Source organism: Mya arenaria, chromosome 16 (assembly GCF_026914265.1).
Source record: "Mya arenaria isolate MELC-2E11 chromosome 16, ASM2691426v1".
Lineage (NCBI taxonomy): Eukaryota > Metazoa > Mollusca > Bivalvia > Myida > Myidae > Mya > Mya arenaria.
Window position 1 is genome coordinate 1,228,999 of NC_069137.1, and position 27,891 is coordinate 1,256,889.

The window sequence follows — 27,891 nt, forward strand, 5'->3', positions numbered from 1 at the left end:
TAATAAACAGCAGTCTTCCAGTGCAAGTATTAACACTTTTATTGACAATATAATACATTTATAAGTTGTTTTATAAATATTTAACCTTCAACATTCAAGATTTATTTACAATTTACAGCGGTCTTTTTATGTGCAGTCTTTCAGTGTTCTTGCAAGTATTCACACTTATATTGACAATACTTATATCCTTTTTACAAGATTTGTTTATAGATTCAAGAGTCAAGATTCAAGATTTATTAACAAAACATACAGAAGACCCATGTGAACAAATACATCTACAATATGGTGTTTACGAGTGATTCAATGAATATCTATTAGACATTTAGTAAATCAACAAATTAAACTAAACATTTCTGATCTCCTACATTTATAAGAAAACTTAAATCCACCATTGACCTGATCTGTCCACACACCCCACTCTCATCGTTTTCCCCGTCTCATCCTTCTTATTATTTCCATATCATCGCTTACTCCACCATTCTTCTGCCTCATATTCCCGATCTTATACATTATATCTCATTATGTTAAGTGACACTCTTATTCAAAATCAATACAAACACATGTATAACAAACATTAATTTTGACTGAAAAACCCTTAACTACTTACTAAATAATGCATTTATAGAAATATTAGTTACTAATAACAAGTTTGTAAACGTGTATTAAATAGCTGAAAGCGCAAACCATTAAAGGATTGGTGAATGCTAAAAGATTTACTGTGGTCTAATTTAGTTTCATGAGGTGGAAATACCGTGTTTTATGCTCATTGCTGTCGAATTAAACTCGGTATCCTCAATAAGAACCATTGTTTTCGACAAGTATTCCTCTTTTTTTGGAAAATTAAAACAATATTATTAATTGTTGTAAATCTCTTTTTGGGGTGTAACATCGCATCTTTAGTATTCGATAACACAAATCAGCCCTTACACCATTTTAAGCAGCTTGGCGGAATGAAATAATCATGTGTATACATGTATTTTGCTGCTTTGCCGCTTTTTTGCAATGACTACAGGAATTTTGAGCAGGCTGACAATTCCACATTAGACATCTTAGTTCGAGGCCATGTACAACTTAAAGCAGATAATAGTTGTGTTAAAACTAATTGCTGTTCTTGTTAACATTTAATCAACAGTGTTTGACATCAATAAATTTTCTATACTCTTTATAAGGCATGCACAAATTAAAATGAAAATATCAATCCAGGCCTTACGAAAAGCCTAAGTTTTGCAATAGAAAAAAGTAAATTGTGAATTCTGCCGAAAAATAGTTTTCAAATTATTTATTGTCGAAATATGATTAGTTCAATCGTAACTTCTGTAGTGATGTGCTTGATATTGAAGGCTCCAATATGTTCAGATCTAGATGCGGACGGTTACTTCTTCAAAATATGTTTTCAGGAGTATCAGGGTTCCAGTCTACTGTATGAACATACGTCTCTAGAATTATTTGTTAAAGATTTTCTATCAACAGGCAAGTTAGAGAGCTGCCAGCATGGATTTACGAAAACAACAATCAATTGAAATTTCAACGCGAACAGTAAAACTAGCAGAATAGAATAAAAACAACAACAATATAACATAAAAATAATCGATTTAATGCAACATAACTACGGCCAATTTTGTTAGCAAAATAAAGATGCACAAAGGCCAATATTTATTAACATTACGCAACGAAACGAAGTTTACCCAAGTTCAAGATGAGAAGCAAGTTATTGATAATCATTCAAAAGTAACACTTAAGTAATCTTAACATTTATAAAAATGTTTCAATTGGTCAATATCGTGTTACCCTTGAGTCGGAATTTTATTATAAAAGGGTTTGTACATATCTTTGGTGGATATACCAAATTCAACTTTTTAATTTATTTTCACTATGTCACTAAGGTGTACAAAAACATGTAAAAAACTACAAAATGAAAGGGATTACTTTCAGTAATCGCAGTTTGATTAACATTTGTTTTCAACTGTGTAGACATTGACTTTTTTAATTTATTTAAATTTGCAGCCACCAGTTACTCCTATAACGAACAAACGAAATATTATTTAAAAAAGGCCTTCAGCCCATAATACATGTTAAAATGCAAATCAACTATAAAACAATGCACATATGTAACTAAATACGAGTTGTGTCTCTTGGTTAAAAAAAGTTAAGTGTTATCTACAGCTAACATGAGTTTATGAACGAAAAGAGAAGTGGATTTAATATGGGGAACATTTTCCGATGCAATCAGATTATAGAAATAAACATTGTCGGTATTTCTACGACACCTAGAAAACAAATAATTTTCGCGAATGTCATTAAGTCTTGAACACTTAAAAATACTATGTATTCATCTTCAATAACAATTATGTCTTTGTCCAATAAAAATAAATACAGACGCGATTATCTCTATTAATAATATAAAATCGAACAATTTTAGAATGGAGTTTATGACTAGAGGTTCTAAATCTAGCCAATGATTTTTGTACAGAAAAAATGTATATTCTTATTCAAAAAGAGTATGGTGATGTCATACCTAAATCGCCAAATGTCTTTACAGTTTCAATTTTAGGCTAGTAGCAATAGCAGCAAATACAGGCCTTTGGTCAAACACAATCATCCTAATGCATACACATATGGCTATTCAAAAGAAAAAAGTAACCATATTAATATCTGACAAGTATATACAAACTACATATATACAGTCGAATCTCGTTGGCTCGAGATCGCTTGGCTCGAATTCCTTGTTAGCATGATTTGGATGTAAAAGACCGACGTCTTTATACTGAAGGTAAGCATTCCCGCTTGGCTCGAATTTTTAGAGCCTCGAGGTTAGGTTATTTCGCCGGTCAGTATACAGAGGACAACTGCACAAAAGTGGTACACTGATTCAACCTTATTGGTATTACATATTTAACCTTTAAATAAACATGTGGCAATATGAAGTAACATCTGTCATTTTATAAAAAAAAATATTAAGAACAAAACTTCTAACTTTAAATTAAATTTAATGTAAAATTTGTTCCTTTATCATTTAATGCGTGTGCAACAATTCATAATTGAATGTAAACTAATATTTAGCTGGAAAAAAGCACTTGTTGGTCAAATGATGACTACATAGAAGGTCTGAACATCATTCTGCTAGTTTTTAAAGATTCTTTACTGTCAAATATCATAGCGGTTCTGTTTTCGACATGCATTCCGGGTGTGTAGTATCGGCCATTCAGGTTCGCCATATAGGTGCAGCCCCTGTACCACCATGCTCCATGAAAGTAAACGGCACAATTAATGCTCCAACGGTCGTTGTCATGGTCAAATGTGGTAAACGCAGAACCTTTTGCGTAAGTATTAAACGTTTGATACCCATTCGGAAGCACTGCAACTAAACATTAATATTTGAATTTATTAAACTCATGTTAATTGTTTGCATATGTACTGCAATTGTAATGTTTTATTTGAAAGGTGGCAATGTAAACGTTTACTTTGAACTAGTATTGCTATGACATAATGGTCATATAAGTTTAATGTTTACACAGAGTGTGTTACGGTGCATAATTTACTTCCATGCTAATTAGAATCTTTTATTACTTATTAAAAGCTACAAAATAAAATGATACAAAATAATATAACAACGTGATTACTTCGTAAATTGTATTTCAACTTGTTGACACAGTTTTCAAATGATATTGACATTGTGTCATTTTGAGTGTTGAATACAAAATGAAAACAACTTGTTTCCTACGCTTTTCGGAGCAGTGAAACATCAATAAGGTAAAATGGTATAGTCATAGCCAAATTGCGACATCGCAACAATCGTTTATTATAATAAAATATTTTCCAATGCTTTTTACAAAATTTGAATTATCATTATCTAACCTTTATGTACTTTTTTACCGCTAATCACAATTTAATGTATACTTACGTCCCATTTCTGTTCGTGAATCTCCAATATGAAGGGTATAATCAGACCCGGCTCCAACACTGAAGCCAGCGTATACGACATAGGCGGGGCTGTCATCTGCGTGTGTGATGTCAATTCTTAAATCATGTGTTGTTCGGGATGTCATCTCATGCATTAATTTCAGACCTGAGAAATAAAGCTTTTTGCATCACATTTATTTGTTGCCAGTTGGCCTTTGTATCATTTTTTATTTGTTTTTCTTAACGCTATACTTATAATACTCAGCAATTGGGAGCTATTCAAATGAAATATATGTGAAAAATGTTCTTCTATGAATTGATATTGCCAAGTGAAAATTAAAGAATTAGCAAATTATTTATATTTAATTCGTTATGTGTTTCATGGCATCTGTGTGAAGAATAATGAATAAGAATTAGTACGGTTCAACGTCATATGAAAATCAGCAATATGTTATAAAAACACCAATATCGTCAAACAATCCACTTATTTGTTCGAGTCATGTGATATTAGATGATCTTCAATAAAAACATCTGAAACGTAAATTCTAAATTCAAATCCGCTGGTGAAAAGATATGATCAACATTTCATCAAAGAATCAAAACCTAATATATATGTTTTTATACATTTCGATCACTTCGCTGACATACCCAACCAGAATTCGTCCTGCGGAGATCCAAACCCATTCTCGTATGAGGAAAAGTTGCGATAGAAATCCACACTTCCGTCCACACGATGTTGAAACACCTACAAAGGTAAAAGAGGTAAAACCACGATGTCTCTTGACCGTGTATTATAATATATATATATATAACACTTCGATATGCTTTAAATAATATATATGATATGCACTGTAATGTCAACACTCACGGTCCAACCTCCTTGATCGGTGTCCATATCACAGAACACACTCGCATTCTGATTTCTTTTCCATGTTGTGATTTGATAGACGCCAGAGGGCACAATGCCAAGGTTCTGCCTTATTTCCGAACAGTCAGCAAAAGCTGGAAGAAAGAAATCTTGTTGGAGCCTACAGAAATGCAGTCAATAAAACAAGATATACCTTTAAATTGAAACTGCTGAAAACAAAAAGTGGAAAATATACCACTAGCAACGCATAAAATCATCGGCGTTATTTTATTTTCAAGAATCAGAATGAGGTTTTAATGACCCTGAAAGACCAGAAAGGCATCACATGTAGCTATACTACAGACGAAGCACAACTTTTTACAGCCGTAACCCAGTAAGTTATACCACAGGTAGCACCTAAATAAAGATACGACTTCTATAGTAAAACTAATATATACTGTCCATTGGCAGAAACGATCCGTGCAGAATTTGCTACGCCCCATTTAATCAGCAATACCCAATTTCAATTGCAGCTTTCCTATGTCACATGTAAAGCCCACATATTACCTGCAACAATCACATATACCTTGCAAGGCACACCAACTACACCAACTACACCCTCATATCACTAGCAACGCCCCTATATCACCAACTACACCGTCATATCATCAGCAACGCCCCCATATCACCGAATACAACCTAATATAACCAGCAACTCCCTTTTTCGTCAACTACACCCTCATATAACCAGCAACGCCCCCATATCACCGACTACACCGTCATATTATCAGAAACGCCCATATTTCGCCAAATACACCCTCATATTACCAGCAACGCACCTAAATTGCGAACTACACCTTCATATTACCAGTAACGCTCCTATATCGATAAATACACCCTCATATTACTAGTTAAACCCCTTATTCACCAACTACACCATCATATTACCAGCAACGCCCCTATATCACAAACTACAGCCTCATATTACCAGTTACACCCCCTTATACGCCAACTACAACCTTACATTACCAGCAACAACCATATATCACCAATTACAACCTCATATTACCAGTAACGTCCCAATATTACAAACTTCAACCTCATATTACCAGTAACGCCCCTATATCACCGACTACACCCTCATATTATCATCAACGCCCCCATATTCACCAACTAAACCGTTATATTACCAGCAACGCCCTTATATCACCAACTACACCCTCATATGATCACTAACCCCTCTATATCACCAACTACAACCTAACATTCCCAGCAACACCCTTTACAACCGACACCACCCTCATACTACCAGCAATGCCTCCATATTACTTGCAGCTTCTCCATATCACAAGTCATTCTCAAATATCAACAGCAAAGCTCCCATCGAAATGCAAAGCGCCCAATCCCATGCACGACCCGCAACAGCAAGCCGCCTTATCATCAGCAAGGCCCCAATATTATCAGCAACGCCCATATCATCAGCAACGCCTATCTCATCAGCAAGGCCTCGATATCAACTACCAAAGCTTAAATCTTCAGCAACGCCCATATCATCAGCAACGCCCTATATCATCAGCAATGCCCCATATCATTAGCAAGGCGCAATATCATCAGAAAGCCCCAATATTATCAGAAAGGCAACCATATCATCAGCAATCTCTCATATCACTTGCAAGACCCAATATGATTAGCAAGGCCCTTTATGATCAGCAAGGCTCCCATGTCGTCAGAAAGCTCTAATATTATATGCAAGACCCATAGTAACAGCAAGGCCCCATATCATCAGCAAGGTCTCCAAATATTCTGCAAGGCCCTCATATTATCGGCAAGGACCCATTTCATCAGCAATCCCCCATATCATCAGCAATGCCCCCATATCATCGGCAAGGCCCCATATGATCAGCAAGTCCCAATATTATCAGCAAGGCCCCATTATATCAGCAAGGACTCCATATCATCAGCAAGCCTCAATATCATCAGCAAGGTGCCATATCATCAACACTCCCATATCATCAGCAATGCCCACATATTATCAGCAAGGCCCATATCATCAGCAATGCCCCAAATAATATGCAATGCCCCATATCATCAGCGTTATCCCATATCACAAGCAATGTCTCCATATCATTAGCAATGCCCATATATCATTAGCAATGCCTCATATCATCAGTAATGCCTCCAAATCATCAGCAAGGCTGCCGTATCTTCAGCAATGCCCATATCATCAGTAATGCCTCCATATCATCAGCAATGCCCCATATCATCAGTAATGCCTCCGTTTCTTCAGTAATGCACTATATAATCAGCAAGGCTGCCGTTACATCAGCAATGCCCCATTTCATCAGCAATGCCTCATATCATCATTAATGCCTCCAAATCATCAGCAGGGCTGCCGTATCATCAGCAATGCCCGAATCATCAGTAATGCCTCAATATCATCAGCAATACCCCATATCATCAGTAATGCCTCCGTATCATCAGTAATGCCCTATATCATCAGTAAGGCTGCCGTAACATCAGCAATGCCCCATATCATCAGCAATGCCCCATATAATCAGCAAAGCTTTCATATAATCAACAATAACCCATATCATCAGCAATGCCCCCAAATAATCAGCAATGCCCATTATCATCAACAATGTCCCATAACATCAGCAATGCTGATATCTTCAGCAATGCCCCATATCATCAGCAAGACCCAAAAATGATCAGCAAGGACCCTTTATCATCACTAAGCTCCCCATATCATCAACAATGCCTCCATATCATCAGCAAGACCCCACAATATCAGCAAGGACTCCAAATCTTCTTCAAGGCGCTCATATCATCGGCAAGCCTCAATATCATCAGCAATGCCCTCATATCATCAGCAATGCCCCCAAATCATCGGCTAGGCCCACAATTATCAGCAAGGCCAAGTATCATCAGCAAGGCCCCATTATATCAGCAAGGAATTCATATCATATGCAAGCCTCAATATCATCAACAAGGTGCCATATCATCAGCAATCGCCATATCATCAGTAAGGCCCCCATATCATCAGCAAAGCCCACATATGATCAACAAGGCCCCAAACCATCTGCAATGCCCCATGTCATCAGCAATATCCAATATCATAAGCAATGTCTCCATATCATCAGCAACACCTCCATATCATTTGCAATGCCACAATATCATCAGCAATGCCCCATAGAATTAGCAAAGCACCCGTACCATGAGCAAGGCCCCAATATCATCAGCAAGGCCCCAATATCATCAGCAATGTCCCCATATCATCAGTTATGCATCCATATCATTAGCAAGGCTGCCTTATCATCAGCAATGCCCCATATCATCAGCAATGCTCCATATCATCAGCAATGTCTCATATCATCACTAATGCCTCCATATAATCAGCAATGCCTGATATCATCAGTTATGCCTCCATATCATCAGCAATGCCCCATATCATCAGTAATGCCTCCAAATCATCAGCGAGGCTATCGAATCATCAACAATGCCCCATATCATCAGTAATGCCTCCTTATCATCAGCAAGGCGGCAATGTCATCAGCAATGCTTCCATAGCATCGGTATTGCCGTCATATCATCAGCAATGCCTCATATCATCAGCAATGCCTCCATATCAACAGCAATGCCCCATATCATCGGTAATGCATCCATATCATCAGCAAGGGTACCATATCATCAGTAATTCCTCCATATCATCAGCAATGCTCCATACCATCAGTAATGCCACCATATCATCAGTAATGCCTCCATATCATCAGTAATGCCTGCATATCATCAGTAATGCCTCATATCTTTGGTAATGCCTCCATATCATCAGCAAGGCTGCCTTATCATCAGTAATGCTTCTATATCACCAACAATGTCTGATTTCATCAGTTATGCCTCCGTATGATCAGTAATGCCACATTTCATCAGTAATGCCTCCATATCATCAGCAATGCCCATATCATCAGTAATGCCTCCAAATTATTAGCAAGGGTGTCAAATCATCAGCAATGCCCCATATCATCAGTAATGCCTCCATATCATTAGCAAGGCTGTCATATCATCAGCAATGCCAAATATCATTAGTAATGCCTACATATCATCAGCAAGGCTGCCATATCATCAGCAATACCCCATATCATCAGCAATGCCCCATATCATCAGCAAGGCTTTCGTATCATCAATGCCTTATATTATCAGTAAGGCTGTCGTTTCATCAGCAATGACCCATATCATCAGCAATGCCCATATCATCAGCAAGTTTGTCGTATCATCAGCAATGACTCATTTCATCAGTACGGCTGTCGTATCATCAGCATGCCCAATATCATCAGCAATGCCCCATGTCATCAGCAATGCACCATTTCATTAGTAATTCCCCATATCATCAGCAATGCCAATATTATCAACAATGTCCCATAGCATCAACAATGCTGATATCGTCAGCAATGCCCCATATCATCAGCAAAACCCCCAAATCATCAGCAATGCCTCCATATCATCAGCAAGCCCCCATTATATCAGCAAGGACTCCAAATCTTCTACAAGGCCCTCATATCATCAGCAATGCCCGAATCATCAGCAAGGCCCCATTATATCAGCAAGGATGCAATATCATCTGCAAAGCCCCCATATCATCAGCAATATTCAATATTATCAGCAATACACCATATCATTAGCAAGGCCCCCATATCATCAGCAAAGCCCCCATATCATCAGCAAAGCCCCCATATCATCAGCAATGCCCCCATATCATAGGCAATACCTCCGTATCATCAGCAAGGCCCCCATATCATCAGCAATGCCCCAAATAATATGCAATGCCCCATATCATCAGCGATATCCTATATCATAAGCAATGTCTCCATATCATTAGCAATGCCCATATATCATTAGCAATGCATCCCTATCATCAGCAATGCCCCCATATTAGCGTCAATGTACCAACTTTCACCGCTAACTTTCAACAGCAACGCCCCAATATGCCAGCAACGCTAAATAGACTTTACAAAGCCCTACTGTTACCAGCAATACCCCATATCATCCGCGACGTCCCATATCATCAGCAAGGCCCCCATATCATCAGCAATGCCCCCATATTAGCGTCAATGTACCAATGTTACTTTCCCCGCTACCTTTCAACAGCAACGCCCCGATATGCCAGCACCGCCAAATATACTTTGCAAGGCCCTACTGTCACCAGCAATACCCCATATCATCCGCAATGTCCCATATCATCAGCAATGCCCCATATCATCATCAATGCCCAATATCATCAACAATGTCCCATATCATCAGCAATACTGATATCGTCAGCAATGTCCCATATCATCAGCAAGGCTGCCATATCATCAGCAATGCCTCATATCATCAGCAAGGCCCAATATTATCATCAATGTCCCATATCATAAGCAATGCCCAATATCATCAACAATGTCCTTTATCATCAACAATGCTGATATCGTCAGAAATGCCCCATATCATCAGCAATGCCAGTCATAATCAGCAATGCCCCATATCATCTGCAAGGACCCATATAATAAGCAATGCTTTATATCATTAGCACGGATTCCATACCATCAGCAAGGCCCCCATATCATCAGCAATGCCCCATATCATCAGCAAGGCAGCCATATCATCAGCATGGCTGCCATATCATCAGCAAAGCCGCCTTGTCATCTAATGCCCCATATCATCAGCAAGGCTGCCATATCATCAGCAATGCCCACATATCATCAGCAATGCTTCATATCATCAGCAAGGATGCCTTATCATCAGCAAAGCCCCATATCACCAGCAATGTCCCATAGTATCTCCAAGGCCGCCATATCATCAGCCAGGATGCCATATCATCAGCAAAGCCCCATATCATCAGCAATGTCCCATATCATCATCAAGGCCGCCATATCATCAGCAAGGATGCCATATCATCAGCAAAGCCCCATATCATCAGCAATATCCCATAGTATCAGCAAGGCTGCCATATCATCAGCAAGGATGCCATATCATCAGCAAAGCCCCATATCATCAGCAATGTCCCATATCATCAGCAATGTCCCATATCATCAGCAAGGCCGCCATATCATCAGCAAGATCCCATATCATCAGCAATGTCCCAGAGTATCAGCAAGGATGTCATATCAGCAGCAAGGATGCCATATCATAAGCAAGTCCCCAAATTATAAGCAATGCCCAAAATTCTTAATTGGTATTCAATGGCTTTCCCTATCGGTATTTATGATCAGGGTACATATATTATGACCTTAATTCCCAATTAAATCGATAATTGACATGGGTATATTCACTAATTGGCATCTTGTGCCACTTTAGCGAGTTTCATTAACCGTGTGACGTAGAAAACGGAAATCACGGTTCAGCGCGTGGAGATTATGCAGACGATCTAGAACGATCGCATGTTCGATTTTTTTTTCAAAAATGAAAAACCACGAATTCAAGTACCCACGAAATTGTATTTTTTCGACAAACCACGAAATTTCATGCCAACGAATATAAATGATTTCACAGTATATCATCAGAAATGCCTCCCTATCATTATCAACGACCCATATCATCTACACTGCCCCATATCATCAGCAAGGCCCGATATCATCAGCAAGATCCCATACCACACGCAACGCCCCCATATCAGCGTCAATATACCAATGTTACTTTCAACGCCACCTTTTAACAGCACCGCACCCATGTAACCAGAAACGCCACAATTGACTTTCCAAGGCCCTACTATCACCGGCAATGTCCCGGTTTCACATACAAGGCCCCCAGCAACGCCAATATACAAATACGCACAAATGCCATAAACTCCATCATATCCCCAGCAATGCCCCAACATCTTAAACAGCGCTTCCATGCTCCCAGCAACGCCTTTTTTCGTTCTCACGCTCACTTTTGACAAACAACGCACACATATCACCAGCAGCTTCCCCATATTTCCAGCAAGGCCCCAACATTACCACAAACGCCCATCATATCACAAGCATCGAGCCCATATAACCAGCAACGTCCCAATATCACACGCAACGCAGATATATCACTTTCTAAATTGAAAGCAAAACTCCAATATCATCAAAAACGTCCCCATATTACAAGCAACGCCCTTTTATCCCTTGTAGCACTAACGTAGGCTAGACTAAAGTGAATGTAATGAGTTTAAAAACTATCAAGAATACCATTATCAGGGCAACGGAGACTAGCTTTAAGTGGATGTAATGCATTTTACAACTTTAACAAAGACTATTGCTCGGGCAACGGATGCTACCACGAATTGTATGTAATTAATTTGATTTACTATGAAAACAACATATCACGGGCAACGGATACTATAATAAACTACCAAAATACTATTACCATCGCAAACGATTCTCGCATGATTATTCAATTTATTTTTATATCATTTTAATTTGATCAGACATGAATCTTACATCGGATTTCTGTTCCATCTCCTGTACAATTGGAGCCTCCGTGTCGCGGGGCGGAATTGTTACATTCTCTTGTTCGAAATTGTTTTTCCTTCTCACAGTGAGTGACACAATTCGCCCATCCCATCCAAATTCACCATTGTCCGTCCACTAGCAGAGGAGAATTTGTTAGGGTTATATTTGTTATTGTGTAACTATTAATAAATGTTTGAACGAGTGCCATGTTCTGTACAGATAAACTTTCCTGTTTCAAAAGATGGCTCGTTCCTTTAACAAGTTCAAACACGATTCTTACCTCTGATTTCTATTTCTTCTCCGGAACAACTGGCGCCTCCGTATAGCGGGGCAGGGCTGTTACACTCCCTTGTACGATACCATTGTCCTGTCTTACACCGGGTGTCACACTTCATCCACCCCACCCAGTTTCCCCATTGGCCATCCACTAGGAGAATATAAATCATTAATTTATAGATTCAATCCCAAGTGAACTGTTTTCGTTTACCGTTCAAAAATTTGTACGTAACCCCTTTATGTATAAAACTATTAATGACTATAGTTTTGTTTATGTATTCGTTGCCTGTCTCTTTTATTTCATGTTGATGAAAATTATAATTTCAAAATTAGTAAAAGACGTTCAATTAAACGATACGGAATATTTGATATACTCTTCGTTACCACAATTGGCCTAGTTTGGTGTTTGCTATCAAAATATTGCGTTACATAGCTGTATGTAACGGCTTGTGATCAAATTCTATGAAGACCGCTATTGAGTTCATGCAGATGGTTCATTATATATGTGAGATAACAATGTAAATGTTTACCTGGAAGCTTTTTTTCGATTGAGGATACTCGGCTCGTTAGACTGCTAACATCCGACTTCATCGAATAACAAGACGACTTGTACTTTTCTGACTGTCTTTCTAACTTATAGTCCAGTGCTTTTGTTTGATTTGCCAAACGCTCATCCAAACTGCTTTGTGTATTTTCAAACTCGCCATCTATTTTCTTCATATGATTTTTCATTTCAGTTTTCAAACTCAATAAAGCCACTTTTTCCCGCTTCATTGCAGTATTTATTGCAATGATTTGGGTCTTTACCATTTGCGTCACGGTGTTGGAAATTGTCGACGGAATGTTCTTTGTAATTCCACCTTGTTTGGGTTCGTAGTTTTTCTGTGTCTCTGCAACACGTTTCAGCCCTTCCGCTAACTGCGTCTGCAAGTCTGTCAGTGAGTTCTCGAGTTTAATCTCCAGATTGTCCATTCTTTCATCAAGCGAGGTAAGGGACTTCCTGAATTCGGTATCTAGTTTACCGAATTCGTTATCCAGCGATAATACTTTGGACGCTGTTTGCATCAACAACTCATTGGTATTTGCACATCGGTTTAACAGCACAGTGTAACTTGTTAGTATCACAAATAGCATATTTGCATTACACAGAGCCATGTTGAAACCTTCTGGTGAGAAGCCAGCTGAAATTACAAATGAGACAAAATGGAATTCGCACAAAATTTATGTTGAGCCGCTATGAGCAAAAATGAGCAGAAATGAGTCATATAATAAATTTGACCGATCGTGAAATATGGTGTAATGGTAACCTTTGATTTACAACCGAATCGAGGCGTCAATAGTGCTGCGTTTTTAGCCAAGTCCATGTCAAATTTAAGGTTGTTCACCCTTGTTTTTTTAATGACACGCATCAAGTAATGAATCCCAAGAACGGTTTTCCTGAACATAAATTTTTTAACTCAACTTTACTCAACTAAAAACAAATTTAATTGTGGGTCCAGTTTGTGAGGACGAATACAAGACATACAACTCGAATTCAAACAGAGAAAAGCAATATGACCTGTTTACATGTACATCAAAGATTCAACTAAAATCTACTCAACTTTGAAGAGCTTAAATTTTACGTCCAGTTTGCATTCAATTACAAGGATGAATAAAATACACACAACAAGGAATCAAGCAAAGTAAAACATGGCACGTTTCTGCTTGTTGTGGTTCTATAATAGTGCTGCCTGAATAGTTGAGAGGCATGCTTAAAGCAATCTTGATTATGCCTGCCAACTTGAGTGCTCTTTTAATGGTTTTTAAGTGTTCAGCTGTGGAAAACAGGAAACACATGCCTGGTTATCTGGTGTAAAATTCTCTGATAAACTTGAACGTAAATTTCAAATGTGAGCTGAATTGTCTGACATCTGTGAAACTGATATATCCGCATATCACAGAATAATGTAATGATTTTTCGTCAAATTTTAAAGTTTTTAAATAAGTTAAAGAGTAACGAATCAACTCCAAAATATCGTATGAAATCTTAGTGTTAACGCCTTTAACGCGGATCGACACAGAACCAATACATTATTTCATTTTATATCCATGTCACATTTGTACAAGATGCATTGTATCCAAAGTATCGACAACAAGACATGGCATTTTTGATAAAGATTCGCCACATTTGGTAGGATATATTGGTGGTAACCTTTGGCGTCATAGAAAATGTGCGACACTTGTTATCTGCGACTTACAACAACTGCATGGTAGTGAAAGCGCGCGACATACAGTACCGTTATTGTGGTTACAGTCTGCTATAAATAATAACATACTAGCAGTTACATGTTACAACATACACGCATAAATGTTGTAATGGTGACGGTGCAGGTAATTGCGGTGGTGGTGGTGGTGGTGGTGGTGGTACGAGTAATGGTGGTGTTGGTTGTGCGAGTAATGGTGATATTGGTGATAGTGGTTGTGTGGGTAATGGTGGTTGTGTATGTGCAGGTGAGGGTGGTGTTGTTGGTTGTACGGGTGGTGATGATGATGGTGATGTTGGAGGTGCGGGTAATTGTGGAAGTGGTGGTGCGAAAATGGTGGTGCTGGTTGTACAGGTAATGGTGGTGTTGGCTGTGCGGGTAATTGTGAGTGTGGTGATTGTGGTGGTACTGGAAATTGCTGTGTTGGTTTTGCAGGGAAATAGTGATGATGGTGATGGTGCTGGATCGGGTAATAGTGATGATGAGGGTGATGGTATTGCTGCGAGTAATGGAGGTGGTGGTTATGATATTGGTGCAGGTTATGGTAGTGGTATTAATTGTGCGAGTAATGGTGATATTGCTGATAGTTGTGGTGCGAGTAATGGTGGTGTTGTCGATGGTACGGGTAATAGTAGTTGTGGTTTTGCGGGTAATGGTGATGATGGGGATGGTGGTGGTGCAAGTAAGGGTGACTGTGTAGGTGCCGGTAACGGTGTTAGTGTTGGATGTGCGCTTGATGGTGGTGATAGTAATGATGTGGTTAATAGTGGTTGTGGTGTTACGGGTGGTGTTGGTTTTATGGGTAATGTTGGAGATGGCAATGGTGGTGGGGGGTATTGATGATGTTGACGGTGATGATATTAGTGCGGGTAATGATGGTGGTGGTGATGGTGTTGGTGCAGGTCATGATGGGGATATTGGTTATGCGGGTAACGGTGGTGATAGTGGTGGTGCAGGTTATGGTGCTGGTAGTGGTTGTGCGGGTGATGTTGGAGATTGTGGTGATGCCGGTAATGGTGTTGGGTGTGAGGGTTATTGTGGTGGTTATGGTGGTACAGTTGTTGATGTTGATGATGGTGGTAGTGCTGGTAATGGGGTCGATGATGATGATAATGGTGGTGCGGGTAAAGGTGATCGTGGTGTTATGATTAATGGTGGTGGTGGTTGTGCAGGTAAAGTTGTTGTTGGTTGTGTGGGTAATGGTGATTCTGGTGTTTGCGTAATGTCGGTGTTGGTGGTGGTGCTGGTTGTGCGTGTAATGGTGATGCTCGTTGTGCGAGATATAGTGATGCTGGTTGTAAGAGCAGTGATGGTGTTGGTTGCGCTGATAATGGTGGTGGTGGTTGTGGTGCTGGTGGATGTTGTTAGGGTGCGGGTAATGGTTGTGGTTGTGGTTGTGGTGGTGGGGTGTTGTGGTGGTGTGGTTATGGTGGTGTTGGTTTTGGTGGTGCGGGTTATGTTCGTGGTGGTGCTATTTGTGGTGGTGCTTGTGATTGTGGTGGTGGTGGTTGTGGTGGTGGTGGTACGGGTAACGGTGGTGTTGGTGGTTCGGATAGTTGGGTTTTATTTTGATTGTGTCATCGCTGTTGTTATTGTTGTAATATATCCACAATTGTATACACAAAACATACAGACCACAGACGTACAAACACAGCTTTAAACATAATATTCGTGCCCTTTATGACATTGAGGGAAATACGTTGAAACAATCTTATAAAGTCTACAGTCAGACTACAGACATATCAACATAGCTTTTACCATAAGGTACGTCCTTAATGTCATTAAAGAAAATTAGTTGAAACAATCGTATAAACACCACAAACAAACCGCACACGTACCAACATAGCTGTATCCATAAGGTTCGTGGCTTTTATTGACATTGAAGAATTTGCGTTGAATCAATCGTATAAATACCACATACAGACCACAGACGTACCAACCTAGCTTAATCCATAAGAGTCATGTCTTTAATTACATTGAAGAAATTGCGTTCAAACTTTAATAGTCATGAAAACCGTATTGAAATAAAATTTGGAGAACTTAATTCAACTCTGCGTCAAGATAAGTTGTGTTTTTAAAGGATATACACACCAAAAGATATATGTAACTTCTTAAACATATATAGATGAAGTAAATTAAATATTTCAATACACATTTTATATTTAAGTATATGTGTAAGGTAATATTTCACTTATAAAGTAGCTTTATTTTGTTTTGGAAAAATGTCAGAACGGAAACTTCTTAAAAAAAACATTTTTTATAAAATTTATCTGTGCTCCACATAATGATTTGATGATTTAAAAACATGAAACAGAATTATTGAATGAATGCTATTGAAAAATCTGTATCAATTAATTTGTGAGTTTTGAATATTTGGTGTTTTTTGCATGGAGATGGTCGGTTTGTATTTAACGAATAACCATATACAAAACATTGTGGTTAGGATCTGTTAAGCACTTTGGCTCATGGCATGTATACTATTTTGTAAGTGTTCTCATAACATTATGATCCTGATGATCAAAACATTTCTTTAAGTATACTTAGTTTATATTTAAGTACACATTCAAGTTACATGGCGGACATTTAGAGATCCCATTGTAAATCTTCGTAGCATGTCAGACATATAGGAAACCCATTGGAAATCGTCGTTGCATGGCGGACATATATAGATCCTTTTGTAAATCGTCGTTGCATGACATAAATATATAGATCCTATTGTAAATCGTCGTTGCAAGACAGACATAATTATATCCATCCTATTGTAAATTGTCGTAGCATGGCAGACATATAGGGATCCCACTGTAAATTGTTGTAGCATGGCAGACATATAGGGATCCCACTGTAAATTGTTATAGCATGGCAGACATATAGGGATCCCACTGTAAATTGTTATAGCATGGCAGACATATAGGGATCCAACTGTAAATTGTTGTAGCATGGCAGACATATTGGGATCCCACTGTAAATTGTTGTAGCATGGCAGACATATAGGGATCCCACTGTAAAATGTTGTAGCATGGCAGACATATAGGGATCCCACTGTAAATTGTTGTAGCATGGCAGACATATAGAGATCCCATTGTAAATTGTTATAGCATGACAGACATATAGGGATCCCTCTGTAAATTGTTATAGCATGGCAGACATATAGGGATCCAACTGTAAATTGTTGTAGCATGGCAGACATATAGGGATCCAACTGTAAATTGTTATAGCATGGCAGACATATTGGGATCCCACTGTAAATTGTTGTAGCATGGCAGACATATAGGGATCCAACTGTAAATTGTTGTAGCATGGCAGACATATAGGGATCCCACTGTAAATTGTTGTAGCATGGCAGACATATTGGGATCCCACTGTAAATTGTTGTAGCATGGCAGACATATAGAGATCCCACTGTAAATTGTTATAGCATGACAGACATATAGAGATCCCACTGTAAATTGTTATAGCATGGCAGACATATAGGGATCCAACTGTAAATTATTATAGCATGGCAGACATATAGGGATCCCACTGTAAATTGTTATAGCATGGCAGACATATAGGGATCCAACTGTAAATTGTTGTAGCATGGCAGACATATTGGGATCCCACTGTAAATTGTTATAGCATGGCAGACATATAGGGATCCAACTGTAAATTGTTATAGCATGGCAGACATATAGGGATCCAACTGTAAATTGTTGTAGCATGGCAGACATATAGAGATCCCACTGTAAATTGTTATAGCATGGCAGACATATAGGGATCCCACTGTAAATTGTTATAGCATGGCAGACATATAGGGATCCAACTGTAAATTGTTGTAGCATGGCAGACATATAGGGATCCAACTGTAAATTGTTATAGCATGGCAGACATATAGGGATCCCGCTGTAAATTGTTATAGCATGACAGACATATAGGGATCCAACTGTAAATTGTTGTAGCATGGCAGACATATAGGGATCCCGCTGTAAATTGTTATAGCATGGCAGACATATATGGATCCAACTGTAAATTGTTGTAGCATGGCAGACATATAGGGATCCCGCTGTAAATTGTTATAGCATGACAGACATATAGGGATCCAACTGTAAATTGTTATAGCATGGCAGACATATAGAGATCCCGCTGTAAATTGTTATAGCATGACAGACATATAGGGATCCCGCTGTAAATTGTTATAGCATGGCAGACATATATGGATCCAACTGTAAATTGTTGTAGCATGGCAGACATATAGAGATCCCACTGTAAATTGTTAAAGCATGACAGACATATAGGGATCCAACTGTAAATTGTTATAGCATGGCAGACATATAGGGATCCCACTGTAAATTGTTATAGCATGGCAGACATAAAGGGATCCCGCTGTAAATTGTTATAGCATGGCAGACATATAGGGATCCCGCTGTAAATTGTTATAGCATGGCAGACATATAGGGATCCCGCTGTAAATTGTTATAGCATGGCAGACATATAGGGATCCCGCTGTAAATTGTTATAGCATGGCAGACATATAGGGATCCCACTGTAAATTGTTATAGCATGGCAGACATAAAGGGATCCCGCTGTAAATTGTTATAGCATGGCAGACATATAGGGATCCCGCTGTAAATTGTTGTAGCATGGCAGACATATAGAGATCCCGCTGTAAATTGTTGTAGCATGGCAGACTTATAGGGATCCCGCTGTAAATTGTTATAGCATGGCAGACATATAGGGATCCAACTGTAAATTGTTATAGCATGGCAGACTTATAGGGATCCCACTGTAAATTGTTGTAGCATGGCAGACATATAGAGATACCACTGTAAAATGTTATAGCATGGCAGACTTATAGGGATCCCACTGTAAATTGTTATAGCATGGCAGACATATAGAGATCCCATTGTAAATTGTTGTAGCATGGCAGACTTATAGGGATCCCACTGTAAATTGTTGTAGCATGGCAGACATATAGAGATCCCATTGTAAATTGTTGTAGCATGGCAGACTTATAGGGATCCCACTGTAAATTGTTATAGCATGGCAGACTTATAGGGATCCCACTGTAAATTGTTATAGCATGGCAGACTTATAGGGATCCCACTGTAAATTGTTGTAGCATGGCAGACATATAGAGATACCACTGTAAAATGTTATAGCATGGCAGACTTATAGGGATCCCGCTGTAAATTGTTATAGCATGGCAGACATATAGGGATCCAACTGTAAATTGTTATAGCATGGCAGACATATAGAGATCCCGCTGTAAATTGTTATAGCATGGCAGACATATAGGGATCCCACTGTAAATTGTTATAGCATGGCAGACATATAGGGATCCCGCTGTAAATTGTTATAGCATGGCAGACATATAGGGATCCAACTGTAAATTGTTATAGCATGGCAGACATATAGAGATACCACTGTATATTGTTGTAGCATGGCAGATATATAGAGATCCCATTGTAAATTGTTATAGCATGGCAGACATATAGAGATCCCACTGTAAATTGTTATAGCATGGCAGACATATAGGGATCCAACTGTAAATTGTTGTAGCATGGCAGACATATAGGGATCCCACTGTAAATTGTTGAAGCATGGCAGACATATAGGGATCCCACTGTAAATTGTTGTAGCATGGCAGATATATAGAGATCCCACTGTAAATTGTTGTAGCATGGCAGACATATAGGGATCCAACTGTAAATCTTCGAAGCATGACATACATATATGGATCCCGCTATAAATTGTTATAGCATGGCAGACATATATATGAACCCGCTGTAAATTGTTGTAGCATGACAGACAAATAGAGATCCCATTGTGAATCGTCGTATCAGGGCAAACATATAGGGATCCAATTGATAATCATTATAGCATGACAGGTGTATAGGGATCCTATTAGAGGTGCAACAATTCGCTCCGATGCATCGAAAAATCGATTTAAAACTCGCCTATTCGATTAGATACAGGAACCCCAAAAATTGATTCGATCCGCATACTATGCATGCGTGCAACAAAATGACCCGTTGTATCCGCTTTCTAAACTGTCAACTTTTGTTAAGCGGAGTGCGATTTGTTAATAGTAAATCTGGCATTCAAATATTATTGAAGTTTTATTCTTACTAGCCTGGTAGCATGGCGTCTCTCATATTAAAAAGATGCTTCTAAAACACTAAAATCATAAGAATGGGCACATTTTGCGCCTCGAGGGATTGATACAAAAAGCAACAAGATATTATATATCCAAAGTCCGGCAGCTCGACTTATCTTATTCAGCGTTTGAAAAGGAAACACTCCATCGATGGTGTTTAACATTAATTTGCGTCAAATCGTCGAATTCGACATGTTCAGAAAAACACCACACATTTGTAACAGAAGCTATCAGGTAATAAAAATTAAATCAATAACAGAACAATGCCATGTTTTGTTATTCATTAAAAATGTATTAACAGATAGTTTCTGCTATAAGTGTGTGATGTTGTTTGTTTTGTTATTTAACTTTGTAAACAGAACGTTTTGTTCCTTAAAATTGTTCTTGATGAAACACTGTCAACTGCAATGATTAAATTACCTTTAAATATACAAAGTTATGTTAAATAACAGCAATAAATCAAACATGAATCGAATCGAATCGAGCTTTCAGTGCAATCGTTGCAGCTCTAGATCCTATGGTAAATCATCGTGTCATGGCAGACATATAGGGATCCCATTTCAAATCGTCGTAGCATAGCGGACATATAGAAAGCCCTTTGTAAATCGTCGTAGCATGACAGGTATATAGGGATCCCATTGTAAATCGTCGTAACATAGCGGACATATAGAGATCCCATTGTAAGTCGACGTTACATGGCGGGCATATAGAGATCCGATTGTAAATCGTCGTAGCATGGCGGGCATATAGATATCTAATTGTAAATCGTCGTAACATAGCGGATATATAGAGATCCAATTGTAAATCGTCGTTTCATGGCATATATATAGAGATCCCATTGTAAGTCGTCGTTACATGGCGGACATATAGAGATCCCATTGTTAATCGTCGTAACATGGCGTACATTTAGAGATCCAATTGTAAATCGTCGTTACATGGCGGACATATAGAGATCCTATTGTTAACCGTCGTAGCATAACAGACATATAGAGATCCAATTGTGAATCGTCTTTACATGGCAGACATATAGAGATCCAATTGTGAATCGTCGTAGCAAGGCTGACATAAATAGATCCAGTTGTTAATCGTCGTAGCAGGGAAGACATCTAGGGATCTCATTGTAAATGGTTATACCACTGCAGAAATTTATGGATCCCATTGTGAATCGCCCTTGCATGGCTGGCATATAGATATCCCATATCCCATGTGGTTTTTGGGGGTACATCCCCAAGAAAATTAAAAAAGATCTAGTTCAAATTGGTGCATTTTGGGCGATTTTTAATACCTTTATATCCCCTATTAAAATGAAAAATAATCTTTTGGGGATTTTAGGGGACGGGGGAGCGTGGGTGGGGAGGGGCGGAACGAACGCACTTAGTGTTTTATAACATGTGACATATATGTATACATCAGAAATAAGATTATACAATAAGATCAAAACAAATGCATTTTTTATATATATTTCATAATTATAAGTAGTGCGATGCAAATGCAATAGCGTCATAGCGTGCTACACGATCGTTGTACAAGGAAACAAGCAAGACACGATCGTTGTACAATGGAACAAGCAAAAGCCTATCAAACAAAACATTACAAGCTCACGGCATGTGGTATTCACGTTACTAAGAAAAAAAGGGCCAAGTGCTTATTAAAAAGAATGATTGAATTACATATGGAACGTACAACCACAGTAACATTAATCATTACAGTTCATGTGAACGTTTTGGTATATAGAAGTACTTGTCATACAGTGTGAATATTAACTACATGTTACAAATTGTAGGAAATAGCTTATTGAATGACTTCAAGAATTACGTATCATTTTAAGAACAGCGTTGTATGCGGTCATGCAAATCTTACATCACAATATGGTCTAAAGGTCTCGGCAATGGTGCCAAACAGACGAAGCTCTTGATTATTTTCTCTCCAATAATTGCCTCCTTAAGTAGATAGATTGTCAGCCTTCTGAAACGAACAAAATATTGTGCACAATATATACAACGGATTAAAGCTAAAACATGCATATTGCACTTTTTCAAAATGGTATGAAGTGTTTTTAGGTACTTTTATGTTTATTCTGCTTGGAGAATAGCACTCATTTAAAGAGATTTTGTTTCAAAATGTTTATATTTGTATTGTACTACACATCTAATTTTCTATCATGGATGATTTTTACTTAACTTGCTTACGGAATAAGTATATACCAAGCAATCTATGCACGCAATCATTCATATCACTTGATTTCTAAACTTTTAATCACATATAATTTATCATGAAAAATATCAAAATCATAAGCATCTCGTTGATGCCGTTAAATCTTTTCAGGTCCCTGTGTAATTGTACACTACTCTTGCTAATTTCCTGAAAAAAGGGGAAAAGAGTGTATTTGGGTCAAGTGGTACTTTTATTTCAGAATTTATCAATTACTACTTAATGTCTAGAAGAGAAACCTATATAATGTATTTATGAAGATATTAAGTATGTTATTCATCTCGTTCCAAACTTACATTATGAAGGATAATGATAGGTTCAGCGTCTGCAAGGCTAGATATTTATTTCAAGAGTCATATAGAATCCCACACTTCGGTGTTAGGCTGTATTATCAACTGCTTTTGAACTGGAATTTGGCAGACTATCAACTTAAAAGATTCTAAGACTCCTAGACATACTCTAGAAGTTCAGCGATTAGAGATAACTAAATTTCAGCGGTTTTGTATGTGCTAGAGCACCAATTATTTAAATACAAACTTGAATATAAAATGTTCAGAAGCTCCTAGTTAAATGATAAATTCGTCCGATTATTATACTTTTAAGAAGAAGTAGATCAGGTGCATTTTACTTTAAAAGGGGCATTTGTCGGCAGGTACTTTTATGTTTGACCCCATAATCGTGATTTACCAAGACATTATATTTATATATACATACAGCCATTAAGTTTCATCATAATTGGATAAAATACTAAGGTTTTTAACACATTTCTGTTCTATACGCAGATATATTTGGTCGAGTACACACCTGGGAAAATCATATTGGACAAGCCATTAGGCGATTTGGATTTTGACAACAATTTGACGTTTTGTCTGTTAACAAACGAGAATTAATAATGGTTATTAAAGAGAGTTTGTGTCATTAAGCTTAAGGGCGTGTGTCGATCCCGATTTCCATTCGGAACAATTTCACAAGTTTTGGTTTTTATCATAGGTTTTACATGGGACCTTTGAATCATAAAACGGACAAAATACAGGATATTTTGTATGCGCGTGCGTACCGATACAGTCATATATTGTACGGTCACCTATTGAAAATCAGAGTCTACAATTGGACGTATAAATTAGGTATATAATGATAAATGTGATTGTCAGCAAAAGGTATTAACTTACTATTTTGAATTTAAAAGAGGCAATACTTTGCAGTTAATGAGGTTATAACATACGATCGAACTTGACTGTGAAATTATGCCCAGATCCACTGTCAGCAACATTCAGCATAAATGTATGAAAAATACTTAAGGCATTGTCTTCACACGACTTAAACCTATTATTTTCAAAGTATAGAAGGGCAATCAAAAGAAAAGTTCTGATTCCTTGAGCCATGCATATGTCGAAAACATTGCGTAAAGTCACTGGATGTCACTAGGGGGACCCCCTCCCCAACGCTTCCCCATTTAACTGACAAGACGCCGGGAAGGTTTCTGTAACAATACGTTTATGAAACATAATAAAAAAGCATATGCAGTTTACTAGCATACCCAGTTTGAATTACCGGGATACAAGCATTATTTAGTTATTGAATGAAATCTAATTAACAGCTCAACCCTGGGTCTAAGCTTGATTCATATATTGTTCAGAAACGTTAGGGTTAAATGGATAGACGGACAGACCATTAGATGACTATATGTGACACACTTTGAGGCATAACAAACCCAGTTGTGATTTACCAGCACTTATACGCTTAAGGTTTTAAATAATTTGATTTTTTTTGTTTTAAATGTGACACAAGCTTAGCATAAATAAGGTAAACTATTTTCTCTCCCAGTTTATTAGGGGTATGAAAATAACAACGTTAACAGCAGAATATATAAAAAAGTATAAATGAAAAAGAATTAAGAGTAACTATATCAAAATGAATGGGTTTTTTATGACAAATGAGTATTTATGATATTTAAAATAAATTTCACATGATTGTAACACTAAGCAATAATAAAATGGTCTGCATAAATAAACTGTACTGCATTGAGAGTAATGTTAGATGTACAACAGGTCCCATATTACATATGCATCCTAAGTAAATTTTAAATATTTTCAATAAATTATAAGAAATAAAAATGCTATATTTCCTACATCATATTTGATCTTTAAGTTGTTTAAAATGCTTTAGCACAGAAATAATAGTAATATTTATGTATTTATCTGAATTTAACCACAAATAACCTACATGTTTAAAGTCCAAGTCCCAGTATTAGGTAATGTAATCTTATCGAAATGTATGTATATCCAAATAACTTCTCAAAACCTTTTTACATTTTGAAACCTCAAGTTTGATAAAAATAATATGCATTGATCGCAACCACAAACTTGCCATTAAACCGAAACTTGTCTTAAGTAACAGCGCAGACAACGTCATAATAGATTTAATATATCACATGACGTTCTTAATGCAAGATGTTTTGTTTATTCGAGGGTATTGTCCGCGCATATTGGTTGCATTATGGCTTGCACTCGCCGTTACGCCAGCACGACATAAATTGTTTGTTAATGCAGTCAGTGACATGGGATAGGAGTCACTGTGATTCGCGGTCGAATCCAGACTTTGGAAGTATTGAAAAGACAGAGTGAGATACAAGAGATCCTGTTGCGATACCCTAGCTCTTTGCGAAGAGAGACCTCTTGGTGCTTTAACGTGCTCGCGATAAATGGGATAGAACGTTCATGTATTGAACCAGTAATACAAGCAGTTCCTTTTTAATGCCAGGCGCTAGGAAGGACAGCTACTGGTATCATATTTTAACGTCTTTCGGGTTAACGCAGCCGGAGATTAGACCTTCCGCACCAAAGCGAAAAACTCTACCACAGAGCCCTAGGAGAAAGCAATATTACTTTATATACTTATAATTGTCATATCTGAACTAAGAAGTAATTCGCTAAGATATTTTTAAACACAATAATAATACTTACTCTGTTATTTCCATAAAATGTTTAAACTGAACGCTAATTTATACTAACTTGAAAAAGGGAGGCAAAAATACAATAATATAGCTATGCTTATTGCATATATAGTTCCTACATTATATCATTGAAACGTTTGTATGCGATGAATTGTTATTTAATGTTCAAGTTAACCCATTTATTAAAAATCTTATTATTCATGATACGCAAAACATCCTTTTGGGGCTTTGATGAATCGGGTTCTAAGATTCGTTAGATAAGTTATTTAAACCGTCGCCTACTGGTTTGTGAACAAGTTATTTTATATCGATTAAACGTGTCATGAGGTTTGTAATAACGATATGAGATATATATTATTTATATTTTTATGTTTTTGTATGTTTTATCATTTTATGCAATTGTTTGTTCATAAAGCTAGTTTTTTATCAAACATATTTTCAAGTTTCATATTACAACAATAATGTTAGCTGGTTCATTTTTGTCAAGTGACCCTCCATGGAACATTGAAATCCTATAAATACTTACGCCATGCGGCGTCAATAAAGACGTGTCATCACTCATTTGCCGTATTCTTTAATCATTAGATTAGTATTGATGATATATATAGGTATCACACTTTTTGTATTTGGCACATTCTCGTTCACTAAAATTGATAAAAAGATTCGTGAAGGCTCCTTACTATAAATTTTAGAAAACATGATTAATCAATTCTGTATTAGACGACCAAACATGTAATATCATTTTTTATCGCATGATGTAACATCTTTCCCATTTAAAATAACCATCACGTATTTTTCTGTTTAGCTCATGTGCAATATAACTTAACTCAATTTTCTTTTGTCAGACAAGAATATCACTCCGCATCTGGGTAAAAATTTAATTGGAACAAAACTCATTGCTGATTTTGTAGTATTTCAGAGTGTACTTCTAATTTTGTTTTAATGATATATTCTTTGGTTCATTGACAACCTAAATTGTAATATATCATATTTAATGGAAAACAACCTAAAAGGCCTTCGACAATTTCTGTATTTAAACCAAAATTGAAAGTATGAACCAATGACACAATAATGGCGTCACATAACAGCTTGTGATAACAAGATGTCACATCACCTTCATGTTTTATGTTGTATGAACGCAGAAGGGCACTATATTACGAATGATGACGTTGCAATCGTGATCTATGTTGTTTGGGTGCAGAAGAGCACTGGATAATGAGTGATGACCTTACATTCGTGTGTTATGTTGTATTAACTCAGGTGGGCACTGGATAAAGATAATTGAGCTTACAATCGTGTTGTATCTGTTTGAGCGCTAGAGCGCACTGGAAAACGAGAAATGGCCCTTTTATTCCTGTAATATTATGTATCAATGCTAGGGGGTACTAAATAAAAGGTCATATAATATTCGTGTTTTATGTTGTATGAACACAGAAGGGCACTGGATCACGAGTGCGAGAATTATTTTCCTGTTTGATGTTGAAAATCACAAGGGGACATTGGATAACAACTCAGGATGTAACGTTCGTGTTTTATGTTTTTAGAACGCAGGAGGGCACTGGATTGCGAGTGATGACCTTACAATTGCGTTTTATGTTGTATGAGCGCAGGATGGCACTGGATAAAGAGTGGTGAACTTACACTCGTGTTTTACGATGTATAAACGCAGAAGGGCACTTGATAATAAGTGATGACCTAACATTCGTATTTCATGTTGTATATACGCAGGAGGGCACTGGATTACGAGTGGTGACTTTACATTTGTGTTTGTTGCTTGAGCGCAGGAGGGCGCTTGATAACGACTGATGGCCTTACATTTGTTTTTATGTTGTATGATTGCAGCGGGAAACTGGCTTACGAGTAATGACATTTCATTCGTG

General features: G+C 37.6%; 2 protein-coding genes across 2 annotated transcripts; one reads left to right on the forward strand and one right to left on the reverse strand.

Annotated features, from left to right (window-relative positions):
* Positions 1–219: 219 nt before the first annotated feature.
* On the reverse strand, positions 220–13,639 carry LOC128222397 (angiopoietin-2-like). The gene is made up of 6 exons (XM_052931371.1): positions 13,002–13,639; positions 12,476–12,622; positions 4,769–4,902; positions 4,549–4,645; positions 3,902–4,066; positions 220–3,361 (listed from the first exon to the last, which is right to left on the reverse strand). Exons 1-6 carry the CDS (start codon positions 13,624–13,626, stop codon positions 3,093–3,095), a joined length of 1,437 nt encoding a protein of 478 aa, XP_052787331.1. The 5' UTR covers positions 13,627–13,639; the 3' UTR covers positions 220–3,092.
* LOC128222316 (uncharacterized) lies at positions 13,625–27,817 on the forward strand. The gene is made up of 4 exons (XM_052931297.1): positions 13,625–13,640; positions 14,842–15,396; positions 15,482–16,242; positions 27,740–27,817. Exons 1-4 carry the CDS (start codon positions 13,625–13,627, stop codon positions 27,815–27,817), a joined length of 1,410 nt encoding a protein of 469 aa, XP_052787257.1.
* The last annotated feature ends 74 nt before the right edge of the window (positions 27,818–27,891 follow it).

What these genes read in the sequence shown, in the direction of transcription:
- LOC128222316 (XM_052931297.1), top strand. An exon ending in TGGGGATGGTGGTGGTGCAA is followed by an intron (nt 15,397 to 15,481) that starts GTAAGGGTGACT and finishes TGTGGTTAATAG; the next exon opens with TGGTTGTGGTGTTACGGGTG. An exon ending in TTGTGGTGGTGGTGGTACGG is followed by an intron (nt 16,243 to 27,739) that starts GTAACGGTGGTG and finishes GTATATACGCAG; the next exon opens with GAGGGCACTGGATTACGAGT.
- LOC128222397 (XM_052931371.1), bottom strand. Translation starts at nt 13,626, where the DNA reads ATGGCTCTGTGTAATGCAAATATGCTATTTGTGATACTAACAAGTTAC. An exon ending in AGAAGAAATAGAAATCAGAG is followed by an intron (nt 4,903 to 12,475) that starts GTAAGAATCGTG and finishes TCTTTCTTCCAG; the next exon opens with CTTTTGCTGACTGTTCGGAA. An exon ending in GCAGGACGAATTCTGGTTGG is followed by an intron (nt 4,067 to 4,548) that starts GTATGTCAGCGA and finishes TTTATTTCTCAG; the next exon opens with GTCTGAAATTAATGCATGAG.